At 51.0% G+C, this 13889-nt stretch overlaps 1 protein-coding gene across 4 annotated transcripts in view; it reads right to left on the reverse strand.

Moving 5' to 3' along the window:
• The window catches only part of EHMT1 (euchromatic histone lysine methyltransferase 1), a 108660-nt gene that overhangs the window by 58477 nt on the left and 36294 nt on the right, over nt 1-13889 (reverse strand). The window contains exon 1 of one of the 4 annotated variants that reach the window (XM_066580429.1): nt 11752-11933. The exons of the other annotated variants lie outside the window; for them this stretch is intronic. Coding sequence (XP_066436526.1) covers nt 11752-11754 — 3 coding nt within the window. The 5' untranslated portion in view covers nt 11755-11933. Of the gene's footprint in view, nt 1-11751; nt 11934-13889 lie in introns of those variants that run through there. 4 annotated transcript variants of the gene reach the window in all.

Here is a 13889-nt window from a genome sequence, read left to right on the forward strand (position 1 = left end):
ATCCTACTGAGTAACCCGAATGTTAAAGGGCTAGAGAAAGCGAAAAATGAAAATAACCCAAGATTAAACACTAGAAATGATAAGCAGCCTATAGAACTAGTCCACAAGGCCTTAGAAGTCCCGTATAACTAGTCCCAGGTCATCCACAAGGCCTTAGAAGCCCCGTATAACTAGTCCCAGGTCATCCACAAGGCCTTAGAAGCCCCGTATAACTAGTCCCAGGTCATCCACAAGGCCTTAGAACTCCCGTATAACTAGTCCCAGGTCATCCACAAGGCCTTATAAGTCCTATATAACTAGTCCCAGGTCATCCACAAGGCCTTAGAAGCCCCGTATAACTAGTCCCAGGTCATCCACAAGGCCTTAGAAGCCCCGTATAACTAGTCCCAGGTCATCCACAAGGCCTTAGAAGTCCCGTATAACTAGTCCCAGGTCATCCACAAGGCCTGAGAAGTCCTATATAACTAGTCCCAGGTCATCCACAAGGCCTGAGAAGTCGCGTATAACTAGTCCCAGGTCATTCACAAGGCCTTATAAGTCCCGTATAACTAGTCCCAGGTCATCCACAAGGCCTTATAAGTCCTGTATAACTAGTCCCAGGTCATCCACAAGGCCTGAGAAGTCCCGTATAACTAGTCCCAGGTCATCCACAAGGCCTTATAAGTCCTGTATGACTAGTCCCAGGTAATCCACAAGGCCTTAGAAGTCCCGTATAACTAGTCCCAGGTCATCCACAAGGCCTGAGAAGTCCCGTATAACTAGTCGCAGGCCATCCACAAGGCCTTACCAGTCCCGTATAACTAGTCCCAGGTCATCCACAAGGCCTGAGAAGTCGCGTATAACTAGTCCCAGGTCATTCACAAGGCCTTAGAAGTTCTGTATAACTAGTCCCAGGTCATCCACAAGGCCTTAGAAGTTCTGTATAACTAGTCCCAGGTCATCCACAAGGCCTGAGAAGTCCCGTATCCTCAATAGATACCCTACAAAGACTATCGGAGAGTCCTGAAGACGTATCATAGGTTGGCCAAGAGATCGATTTGCTCTAATATTGTAGTGAAAACATGACTAAAAAGCTCAGTGAATCTTTTAAGGGGGGTACAGACCATTACGAGATATAATCTCAGATAATGCTAACGTTGATCTTAAAGATGATTTCTTAGCTGGGCATGGGTTGGCATGTGCCAGTCAACTGGGGTCCCCCTTTGATCACAAGAATAAGAAGAGCTGAGACCCCCTTTGGCCTTTGCTTTGCACATCACTGCCCCAGTCAGTTCTAGTGCAGAACGGTGGAGTCGGAACGAGCGCTGTGCGGCTAAGAGGGGGTCCGAACGAGCGCTGTGCGGCTGGGAGGGGGTCCGAACGAGCGCTGTGCGGCTGGGAGGGGGTCCGAACGAGCGCTGTGCGGCTGGGAGGGGGTCCGAACGAGCGCTGTGCGGCTGGGAGGGGGTCCGAACGAGCGCTGTGCGGCTGGGAGGGGGTCCGAACGAGCGCTGTGCGGCTGGGAGGGGGTCCGAACGAGCGCTGTGCGGCTGGGAGGGGGTCCGAACAAGCGCTGTGCGGCTGGGAGGGGGTCCGAACGAGCGCTGTGCGGCTGGGAGGGGGTCCGAACGAGCGCTGTGCGGCTGGGAGGGGGTCCGAACGAGCGCTGTGCGGCTGGGAGGGGGTCCGAACGAGCGCTGTGCGGCTGGGAGGGGGTCCGAACGAGCGCTGTGCGGCTGGGAGGGGGTCCGAACGAGCGCTGTGCGGCTAAGAGGGGGTCCGAACGAGCGCAGTGCGGCTACGAGGGGGTCCGAACGAGCGCAGTGCGGCTGGGAGGGGGTCCGAACGAGCGCTGTGCGGCTGGGAGGGGGTCCGAACGAGCGCTGTGCGGCTGGGAGGGGGTCCGAACGAGCGCTGTGCGGCTGGGAGGGGGTCCGAACGAGCGCTGTGCGGCTGGGAGGGGGTCCGAACGAGCGCTGTGCGGCTGGGAGGGGGTCCGAACGAGCGCTGTGCGGCTGGGAGGGGGTCCGAACGAGCGCTGTGCGGCTGGGAGGGGGTCCGAACGAGCGCTGTGCGGCTGGGAGGGGGTCCGAACGAGCGCTGTGCGGCTGGGAGGGGGTCCGAACGAGCGCTGTGCGGCTGGGAGGGGGTCCGAACGAGCGCTGTGCGACTGGGAGGGGGTCCGAACGAGCGCTGTGCGGCTGGGAGGGGGTCCGAACGAGCGCTGTGCGGGTGGGAGGGGGTCCGAATGAGCGCTGTGCGGGTGGGAGGGAGTCAGAATGAGCGCTGTGCGGGTGGGAGGGAGTCAGAATAAGCGCTGTGCGGGTGGGAGGGAGTCAGAATAAGCGCTGTGCGGGTGGGAGGGAGTCAAAATAAGCGCTGTGCGGGTGGGAGTCAGAATAAGCGCTGTGCGGGTGGGAGGGAGTCAGAATAAGCGCTGTGCGGGTGGAAGAGATCAGAAGGGGCAGCGACGCGCCAGAGCCGTTTCATTTTACTCCCTGTACACTAAGCAGCAATCATCCAGGAAAGTCGCTAAGGCGTACGGACAGCCATTCGTTTGCCTTTACACAGAGCGCCTACTGCTCATTACTTTTTCGCCAACGTTTCATTCGCAGAGGGACCTCCTTGCAAATTTGTTCGCAAATACTTCAAATAAGAAGAACTGTGACTTCAAACCAAACAACGTGATCAGCCAACATCAATTTTTTTAGGTGAGCCGAATAAAACGTCTACTGAGCAAATGACTGACCCGTCACCCAGGTTGGTGGCCATGTTCACCCAAAACGATTATCCTTTGCACTTGCTCTTTTGTGCGTTTATCCAGACAATATTCCCGTGTAAAGGAGCCTTAAGATCAAGTACCCATTTTGCCTATCAGACGATTATTTCCCTGGAGCATCAGTGGATAGACTGTAGCCTTTGGGAAGTCGAATAATCCAGGAGCCTCTTGGACTTCTTTAGCAGCCGGTAATACAAACCTTTAGATATCAGATTCTACAGAGATTAATGGGATATGTAGAATATATGTGGAGCCTATGGCCTGCCCTATAAAGAAAAGGGCCTGGGGCAATGGTGAGGGGTACGAGACAACGATCAAACAGTTGCCCCTACCAGATGTACGCGTGTTGATTTAGGTGCCCAAATTCATATATGGAACCTTAAAACGTTCTAACATGAACTCATGGATATAGTAGGTTAGCCCCAGAAACGTCCCATACATTGTCCCAATTTCCATATTGGGGGGGGGGGGGGGGGGGGGGGGGGTCTACAGCTAGCCTAAAGGGAGCTAATGCTAATTCTGGTAAATTATGCCACAGGCCTCAGCATTTCTCCTGCGTCTGCTACCAGGAACTGAGGCAACCAGTGATCTGCTACCAACGCCAGTATCAATAATACGCTTCGCTAGTCCTATTCAAATCAACCTTACCTTTCCTCTGCTTCTGAGAAGCCAATGTTAAGCTTCTTCGTCTTGAGGAACTTTGTCTTGTACTTCTTTCTTAACACTTAAAAAAAAAAAAACACCTAAAACTTAGGAAACTGACGTCTAACGGGTTACGCCGAGGTGCTACCTTGTCATACGAACTGCTAATACTGCTCCTTGAAGTTCTCAGAACTGGAGATCTAGGAGAAATCCTCTTGTCGATCATCTCAGTGAATACTACAGAATAAGCTGATAACAGGGAACAATAGATTGCATTCAACGGCAAGGACTTCAAGTTTGGACAGGGAAATGCAATGAGCACGTAGCATCTCGAGGGCTGAAAGGAGATCTTAAGATGATGTAACACTAGTACTCATTACGGAAAAGTTTCAGTGGGGGACGGTGGGTGATTTTGACTATCGTGATGGGCAATGCAAAGTATGACAGAACGCAAGTCATACGAAGCCAAACGGTAGACGGCAAGGTCTTCTCAGCAGCCTTGCTATCTAAAAGGAGGAGGTTAAGTTGAAAAAGCCTCCAAGTGGCCCTAGAAGTAGGATGTGCCTCAACATTCTACATCGATCTCAAGAAGAAGTGTCTCAAGCATGGCAGCAGAAAGTCCTTCCAGCAGGACCCGAGGACGCAGTCAGTAGCACAGCCCCCTGGCCGTCCCAGCCTCGGCTCCGTCATTACAGATGATGCCTGGTCTTGTTTTGCAGTCATCCTGGAGGATTGCATGGAATTAGATCATCGCCCCCTCCTCTCGGCCTCTGTGAGCATGCTCTCCCGACTCGCTGCCATTTCCTCACTGCACTGTTTACAAAGTGGATGACCGGCCATAGCCACGCCATCTGGAACCAGGTGGAAGAGATTACCAGCGGCCATACAGCCGGTGCAGAAAAAACAACAAAAAGCAGGGCCACATCCAAAAGTAGGGGTAACGTTGCATCGAGTCAACGCTCGGGAAGGCTGCAGGCTGCAATAAGACCTAAAAACTGCAGAAAGGCATCAAGACCGGCCGACCGGTAAATGTGGTGGCAAAGAGACTTGGCTAGCTGCCAATGTACAGAGTTCTCTGCCCAACCAACTAGTTGTGCGAGAATTTATTATAGCACGACTATTTATATTTCCGTCGTCCGGAGTGAGTGCATGCAGCAGAGGGGAGTTTGTCAAATGCAGAAGATGCTATCCATGGTTCTACAGTCGGCCCTCAAGAGAAGAGAAGATTCGACTGCATGTAGACTTGCTTATAAAGGGGTTTCCTTATCGGAAGCAGTTATGTCATGGCGTCGGGGGTCCGGCTGCTGGAATTAGTACTTCGGTGCCCTGGGCTACCATAAATAGATAGAGGATAGGCAATGACCAAAAAACCATAAATGGGGCAGACAGCGAGTGACTACTTGATCTCCACACCAGAAGTCTGAGCCCCGAAGTCTGAGCCCCGAAGTCTGAGCCCCGAAGTCTGAGCCCCGAAGTCTGAGCCCCGAAGTCTGAGCCCCGAAGTCTGAGCCCCGAAGTCTGAGCCCCGAAGTCTGAGCCCCGAAGTCTGAGCCCCGAAGTCTGAGCCCCGAAGTCTGAGCCCCGAAGTCTGAGCCCCGAAGTCTGAGCCCCGAAGTCTGAGCCCCGAAGTCTGAGCCCCGAAGTCTGAGCCCCGAAGTCTCTCAAGTAGTTCTAAATTCTATTACGTTCTTTCTTATCTTGGTTTCTTAGATGCCTATTAAATTGACAACCAACATGGCCACCACTTACAGGTGTAGTCCGATATAGAAAACCACTTCTTACAGTGAAGCAAGTCCGGTGATCAACTGATCGAGCGATCAAAGCAAGTTCATTTTTCGATCGTTTTTTTTTTTTTGCAAAAACATGAAATATCGGATATCGCTGATCACAGTTGCAGCGGGCTTCTATATTGCACGCTGGCCGTCGCCATGTAATAGGTGGCCAGGCTGAGCTGCTCTTGGTTCTGGCTAGTAGAAGGGGGTCTCAAGTAGTGGATTCCCCCTGAAGTGCATACGCTAGATGCTAGTCAATACAGGAGCATGCACCTATAGAGGCAACGAGGCAGATCTGTTGTTTGGCGACAACCCCTGTGGTAGCGCCGGGGGCAGCCATATTGGTTGTCCGGCAGCACGCCCGTAAGAAATAACCAGATAGAAAAGAGCGACTGGTGGATTGATATTTCCAGTGGATTTACCCAAAGGGCAAATACACTTAGGCCGGCTTCACACGAGCGTATGCGTATTCATGAGCGTAGCTTTTTTGCGGAATGAACGAGGCATTTTCGAGAGCTCATCGGCGCATTTTACTGTACCATTTGCATCTACAAAACACGTTCATTTGCGCGCTGCAAACAAAGACGCCCCGACTGAGATGGATAATTAGTCCTAATGAGTTCCAGATGTGTTCTCCTTTGGGTGCAATTACGCAGCCTATCACGCATCTCCTTGAATATTGCGAACACATTTGCGCACCCCCATTGACTTCTATGGGGACTTTTGGTGTGCAAATATGCGGAAAAATAGAGCGTGTTGAAATCAATGGCTTCTAGTCTCTGCGTATAGCGCGAGCGAAATGCGTGAATACACCCGTGTGAAGACGGCCTTGGGGTAGTTATGTACACGCCGATCGCCGTTTGACTTTTAAGCCTGCAGAACTAGAACGACAAGCCAACTAATTATCATTGGCTGCTCAGTCGCTGGCCGTATTTACACTGAACGGTGATTGTTCAGCTTCCCGCGATCCGGCGACAATCTGAACGATAACTGTTCCTTCGGGTTCCTAAAGTGCGAACAAAGATCATCAAGTCTTCCACAGGAGTTAAAGAGTAACGGCACTTTATAAAAACTTTTGTCACATCAGTGTAACATGTTAAAAGTTTTGATCAGAGGGATCTCAGGTGACAAGCCCCCCAGTGATTGCTCAAATAAAGGGACTGCAGCGCCCACCAATCGCTGAGCCCGTCTGGCTGTCTTCACTGCTTATCAGCTCTTCTGAGAATGTGAAGGCGGATGTAGAAACGTCTGTAGGTATCTATACGCCTGTCTTCAGCTGCCGAGAGGCTCAAAGATGGCCAAAAGAGCACAGCGGTCGGGTGCAGCAGGTCCTTTTAGGCATTCAGCGGGGGTCTCGGCACTGAGGCCCCCCACTGTTAAAAACTTTTGGCATGTCAAAAGTTTTCAATAAGTGCAGTTAGAGATTATTTGGGGTTGACAATGGATGAAAACTCTTCGACAGCCCTACACCAATCCGAAGTTATAGTTCTGAAGCAAAAACCACAACATCTGATCGGCACGGAAACTTCATCTATACTGTCAGCTAGTCAAGATCTGACCCTAAAAGACGGGCGAACGCGAGTCAGACGTACGTGAAGGCGGCCGCGTTCGCACTACGCTTGCAGTGCATATTAGGCGTATGCACAAGGATAGCCCCCGTGGACCTGATGGAAGCCAAAGGGCTGTCAGTACGAGCGCACCTTCCTATAGTACAGCACAAGGTATACGTTCATCTGGGACCCTATGGCAACGTATGTCTATACTGTGGCATTGGATGGAGCCTTCCGTTGTCAATATAGGTCCAGAGATCCCTCCGACGGAAGGCTTAAACATGATGTGAACGGAGCCAAGAGGCGGCAGGTAATCCTTTACGGCGCGCCAGCATCGGGAGAGCAGGATGAATTAGGGAGGTATATGGAGAAAGCCAAGCGAATCAGCCTAAGGAAAATTTCATTATTTGCATTAAAACCCACGAGACCCGAAGCCTGGAGTGAGGGAACGAGCGAAAGCCCCGGAGAGAAGCGGAGGATTGTAGTTACATTTCTCAGGACAAATAGAGACCACAGAAGTGAAATACACAAAGCGGCATATAAAAGGCTGGAAATCAGCGGCGGGAAAGACACAAGGCCAAAGGAAGAGGTAGAGCGGCGCATGGAGGGTCATGACACCACTGCATCAACAGGCTTCAATTATACTAAATGGGAAAAGTTATATTGAAGCTCCTTTACGTAAACCCGGCCTTGGGCTGCAGTATGGGTACAGAGCTTTTTCTTGACATAAACACCAATTGCCCATCATTAAGGGACCTTCAGGTCATCAATAGTTGATCAGTGGGGGTCCGCTGCTCGGGATCCCCAACGATCAGCTGACGTGTGCAATACCAAGCACAGTGCCGTACATTGTGTAGTGGCTATATGTGGTACTGCAGTTCATTCCCATTCATTTGAATGGGACAGAGCTGCGCTCAGGCCATGAGACCAATGAACGCGACATCGGAGGAAGGGCCCAGCCGGCGAAGAGGCCGCGGGGCCCAGCCGGCGAAGAGGCCGCAGGGCTCACCTGAGCACCATGGCCTTTGCAATCAGCGGGGATCCCAAGTGGCAAACCCCTGGCAATTAACTATTGATGACCTATGCCAAGGACAGGTTACTGATGACAGCATAGTCCCAGTAAAACCCTTTAAGTCTTAAAGGGGTTGTGCCAATCGTTCACTTATCATTAACCGTTCAGTTTCTGCAGGCATAAAAATGAAACGGCGATCAGCCCGTGTAATTAGACCGCGGTTCATCCATGACTCCCTGTTTACTCTGTATGGAGGCACGAGGCCAGAAGCGATCTCCGGCGCGCTCCACCTCCATTCAGTGAACAATTATCGCTCCTGTGTGAAAGTACAGAAGTGATAATCATTGGGGCGACTGGCGCTTAAGCACCCGACAGTTGACCCATGTAGAACGACCCTTAATTTACGATCAGAGGGGTCCGACTGTTGGGATCAATGGCAAGAATGGGGGCAGTGAGTGAATATCACAGTGGTCATATGTGCACACTACCCTTCCATTCACTTCAATGGGGGGGTCGCCGGATACAGTCAAGCCCTTGAACTCCGTTAACTCCAAAGTCCCATTGAAAAGAATGGAACGGCGATGCACATGCTTGACTGCTGTTAAATTCATTCCGCCATGACCGGAGAGAGGGTCTCAACATTTGCACCTCAGCTTATCCAAAAGTTATCCCCTATTGTTTGGAGGGGTTAAAGATTAAAAACATGGCTGCTACCTTCCCAAAACACCGTCACACCTGTCCATAGGGTTGTGCCTGGCATTACTGTTCAGTCAACGAGTCTGTGCTGCAACCCGTGGACAGGAGTGGCGTTGTGCAACCTCATTAACCTTTCTCCAGCGATGCCATCCATTTTCTTCTGCAAGAGAGCAACAAGACAGACCGAAGAAGATAAAACATGTCCATACCAGTAACTCCCAACCTTGCTACTCCTTCCTAGAAGAAGCCCGATGTACAGGGAGGATGCAGGATTTTATATTCTGGCCACCCACATTACTCGACCACTTTGGCTGCCAGGCATTGCATTGGCTGAGTTTGCAAGGCCTGCTGCACAATGACAGCTCTTGGGGAGACCCTGGCCAACTTCCAGGAATCCCCCGTGGGTCTACAGACACATAACATCTGATAAACAAGCAATGACTCCCAACCACGTGGCCCTACGGCCGTCACATGCATTACGCCCTCGCCGATGTAACTTCTGGGTGACTTGTGACTCCCATTCCCATTGCAGTCTACACTAAACCCGAAAACCTCCCCTTCACAAAGAGCAATGATCTTCAGAAAACAATCCACTCCGTATTACTCAATCCTCTGCTCTATCTGCAGACATGATGCCAACAAGGCCTGCAACAATCCTAATGCTGAAGCCACATGTTCTCCCTCCCCCTGGAGTGCAACTCTGCAAAAAGCCACCCATGCCCAGACCCCCTGAGGGTTTCACAAAGGCCTTGATGGCACAATACTGTACCTGGATGAGTGTGGTGCCCCCCTCCAAAAGCCCTCCAAGACAAGAGACTATGCCAGGTTATGATAGAAGACATGTGCACGGCTTGTGTGTGATAGTGCTCCCTCTACTGGCCAACCTGCCACATTGGAGACCATTTCGAGTCAGCTGTGATCAGCAGCCATTTCACAGACTGTGCAGACACCTCATTGTCTTCTACTGCAAAGCCATGCAAGCTCGAGTGCTCCATACATAGACCTCAGGTTTATGCAACCCGTGCAAGGAGAAGGACTTGGGTAGAGCAAACCTCTTCGCTGCAGACAAGCCGAGTCACGTCTATAGATTTTACTTAAAAAAAACTAACTATTTTTGGAGGCATCTCAGCAACAACAAAAAAATTAAAAAATCAAGTAATCTACCCCAAGCATGGTGCAATGAGCTGGATTATCGATATGCCCGTCGGCGGTCTCTACTGACCCAATGTCACAGCCCAAGCACAAAATCAATGTGCCGACGTGAGGCAATTCAGTAAATGGATCACTGACGAGGATCCAAGCCGGCTGGGACTACCCATAATGAAAAAAAAAGTTGGGGTGGACCGGGGAAGTTTGAAGGACCCTTGCGTATTGCAGCCGTAAAGCCGATGACTTTCACAATAGGGTCCCGGTATTGATCCTCGGCGCTCGGCTATGGCATCAAATATTTATGCTACAACTGCAGTTCTGTTCCGTCACTCACACAAAATGTCCGCTTTATATCAGGCATCGAGCAAATCCCCGAGACTTCAATCTGCAGCTTCAGCAATTTGTCATACGGCAGCAGATAGAGATAAACCCTTGAATGGTTGCAATTAACAGGAAGGTATGGGAAAGAAAGGGAAAGGGGGGCTGCAACCAAACACCATGGAAACTGCAAACCGAAGACGGCTGCCCTACTTCTGCAAACATAAAATACATAATTAAAGCAAGGAATCCACCGCCGAGCGGCAGGGAGAACCGCCGGCCAGACCCGGACCAGACCCGGGCGTCCCAACGCCGAACCCTGGGCCAAAATACACCCCCCCTCCAAACACACAAAGCTGGCAATAACTCGGTCAGTCGGTAGTCAGGGTCAAGTGCAATTAGTCTCCAACCAGTGCAAAACTACAAGTCTCAGCATGCTGGGAGAGGAGGGGCAACTGCCAAAGCAAAAAAAAAAAAAGTTGGAGACCACTAGTCAACTTCTGAGGCGACTTGATGATCTCCTGCAAGAACAGCGGACGTCACGGAAAGGGAAGAGGCGGGCTACAGTTTGTAGACTACGCAAGTGCAAAAAACCTTAAGAGGAAGCGGTCACCTCCGAACAGCACTATAACGTCATGGTGCTGCTTGTGGAGGCGAGCCGGGGGATCAATATATATATCTATATTATTTAACCCTCACCTGCTCCACATGTTCTGATAATCGGGCTCTTTCCAGACCACTGAGGGTCCCATATACGCTGAGGTCACGGTGCTGCGCAGAAGGGGCAGGTTCCCTTTAAGAAGTGTAATTAATGTAACTTTGGACCAAGAATAAAAGTTGACTTATTATGTCCGGCAATAACGCGTTTTGGGGTAAAAAAAACAAAAAACGAAAACCCTGCTCAGGCTGCTGCGGGTAGACAGATGTGGGGGCCCGGCTCGGGGGTCGTTCACACCAGCGGGTTTGTTTTCTGCTCTGCTGTTCCATCGGAGAAGCAGCAAAATGTGGGGGAAATAATGGTTCCCATTTACTTCCCATTGATTAGTCAGTTCTCTTACGTTTCATCGGATTTTTGAATTTCACCCACAAACCAGCGCAGACCGGCGTGATCATCTTTTGCGAAAGAAAACCGTGAAATCGAATGGTAAAGACCCCCCCAGCTTTTAACACATTATTGGCCCAGGCGTGACAAACTGAACAGAAAGTTTTCCGTTTGGTTTCCTTTTTTGCTGCCCGTTTACCCGATCCGTATTTAAAAAGCGCAGAAGGGAAGCGGAGACGAAAAAAAGATGTGGCCGAAGTGAGACTTAAAGTAATGGTCGGCCTACCGGATCAGATACAGAACCAGAAGCCACGGATTCCATTTGGTTCTTAAAATCAGTTTTGCCCTCCGCTACATTAAAAAAAAAACGGAACCATTAAAACCGTAAAGCGGAAGGATCTCTTATCTGCGGACCTGCGAGGGGCAGCAGAGCAGAAGCGTCTCCTCCGAGCAGGTTGACCACTAATCTTTGCATCTTCCCCACATCTGTCTACCCCCCAGCAGCCTGAGGAAGGGGTCATTGTATAGTCCTAGACGCAACTCCTCTTTATGGACCGTGACCCCTCCAGCACCGCCTGTCCGCCAAGTGCCTCCTTGGCACAACGACTCACTCAAAGTCTCGTGCCACCGATATAGGGGCTCTGCCCTCGTCTTTGCCCTTCTTACAAACAAACTTACAATTTGTAGACGAAAAGAACAAATCTTACAGAAAAACCAAAACAAGACTTTCTCCATAATGTTTAAAGACCCTTAAGACACGCACAAAGCTTTCCAAGAAGGAGAAGCAAGAATGACTGGTCTTACAAACGCACCATGTCAGTAAGGTCTTCTCCTGGATGTAGACATCTACACAAGGTAGGAGGACAGAGGCCTCATCTCTGGACTTCTCCAGCTCTGGTGTTCAGCACCTCTTACAAGGCCTGCACAGCCTCCCCCGGGGCGAGTCCCAGACATGCAGGCCTGTGAGCGTCAGCTAACGTGTCCTGCCTTTCTTCTTCTTCCTTGGCCCACAAAGCCTCGGCGCTGGGTCACATGACCTAGCTCCCTCTATAGGTAAAATGAAGGCAGTAACAACAACAAAAAAAATATATATATATATCATCATCATGTCTGGAGAAACCATTTCAGATCAGCAGCCATCTCCGGTGAATGCAAAGAAAGCCACAAGAATCCTCGGCTGCTCAGCAAGGAGGAGAAGAAGGGTGAAGGAAGAACTGAGGTGGCACAATTAAGACGCTGTGAAAGAGATGACTGTGCACCATGGGAAAGGGCACAGAACATCTTATGGCATGTGGTGCGCAGATCTCTTCTGGAAGAACAGCTGGAATTGCAAGATGTCTTGGAGAAGAGGAGATAAAATACGGAATCGATGCAAGATATTCAACGTACGCGCCTTTAGCATCCTTGAGGAACAGCGGACAATCAGGTGAAGGGCTTTACTAGCTCATAGATGGGACAGCAGCTCTACGGTGTAAGTGTTCTGCATACAACCCCCCGTATCTCAGCTTTCTGGACAGGTGACTGCATACAACCCCCCGTATCTCAGCTTCCTGGACCAGGTGACTACATACAACCCCATCCCCGTATCTCAGCTTCCTGGACCAGGTGACTGCATACAACCCCCCGTATCTCAGCTTCCTGGACCAGGTGACTGCATACAACCCCCCGTATCTCAGCTTCCTGGACAGGTGACTGCATACAACCCCCCGTATCTCAGCTTCCTGGACCAGGTGACTACATACAACCCCATCCCCGTATCTCAGCTTCCTGGACCAGGTGACTGCATACAACCCCCCGTATCTCAGCTTCCTGGACAGGTGACTGCATACAACCCCCCGTATCTCAGCTTCCTGGACCAGGTGACTACATACAACCCCCCCGTATCTCAGCTTCCTGGACCAGGTGACTGCATACAACCCCATCCCCGTATCTCAGTTTCCTGGACCAGGTGACTGCATACAACCCCATCCCCGTATCTCCGCTTCCTGGACCAGGTGACTGCATACAACCCCCCGTATCTCCGCTTCCTGGACCAGGTGACTACATACAACCCCATCCCCGTATCTCAGCTTCCTGGACCAGGTGACTGCATACAACGCCATCCCCGTATCTCAGCTTCCTGGACCAGGTGACTGCATACAACCCCCCGTATCTCAGCTTCCTGGACCAGGTGACTGCATACAACCCCATCCCCGTATCTCAGCTTCCTGGACCAGGTGACTGCATACAACCCCATCCCCATATCTCAGCTTCCTGGACCAGGTGACTGCATACAACCCCATCCCCATATCTCAGCTTCCTGGACCAGGTGACTGCATACAACCCCATCCCCATATCTCAGCTTCCTGGACCAGGTGACTGCATACAACCCCCCGTATCTCAGCTTCCTGGACCAGGTGACTAAAATTTTCAAGGTTTTGATTTAAGTTTAATGATGGCATCTTATAATGGGCACTGCATACCCATCTCCCACCTCCGAATGACCCTCTTGAGGACGAGCGACGAACAACGCAGCCCTGCGAAGAGAAGCAAATGCGCGATTGCCTTGGAGGAGCTGATTGCATCTGTGGGCTTTGAATTTGTCTTCTGTGTATTAAAAGCACAAAAAGCTCGTTAACTATATGTTCAATTATGTGCAGCGGCGTCGTGAGCACCAGGGTGCCATGTGGGTGTGGGACCCAGTGCCAGACGCTCTTCAGGACCCTTCCAGGTGATCAACGTGGTAGTAAACCAACCAAAAGGGGCAAAAGTGATGCCACACAGGTCAACTCATATTAAGGTAACCCTCTAGTTTTAGGAGAAGATTCGGTCCTGGCACCAGAGGGGGTATATTACCTGCAGCTCATCTTCTCTGCCCTCCCCCTGATCCACCAGTTCCTGGTCCTGTTATCGGCCGTCCAAGTTGGCCAACATGTTCTTCGGACTACCCAGTTCCCTCCAGATAGTGTTA

This window comes from Eleutherodactylus coqui, chromosome 10 (genome assembly GCF_035609145.1).
Source record: "Eleutherodactylus coqui strain aEleCoq1 chromosome 10, aEleCoq1.hap1, whole genome shotgun sequence".
NCBI lineage: Eukaryota > Metazoa > Chordata > Amphibia > Anura > Eleutherodactylidae > Eleutherodactylus > Eleutherodactylus coqui.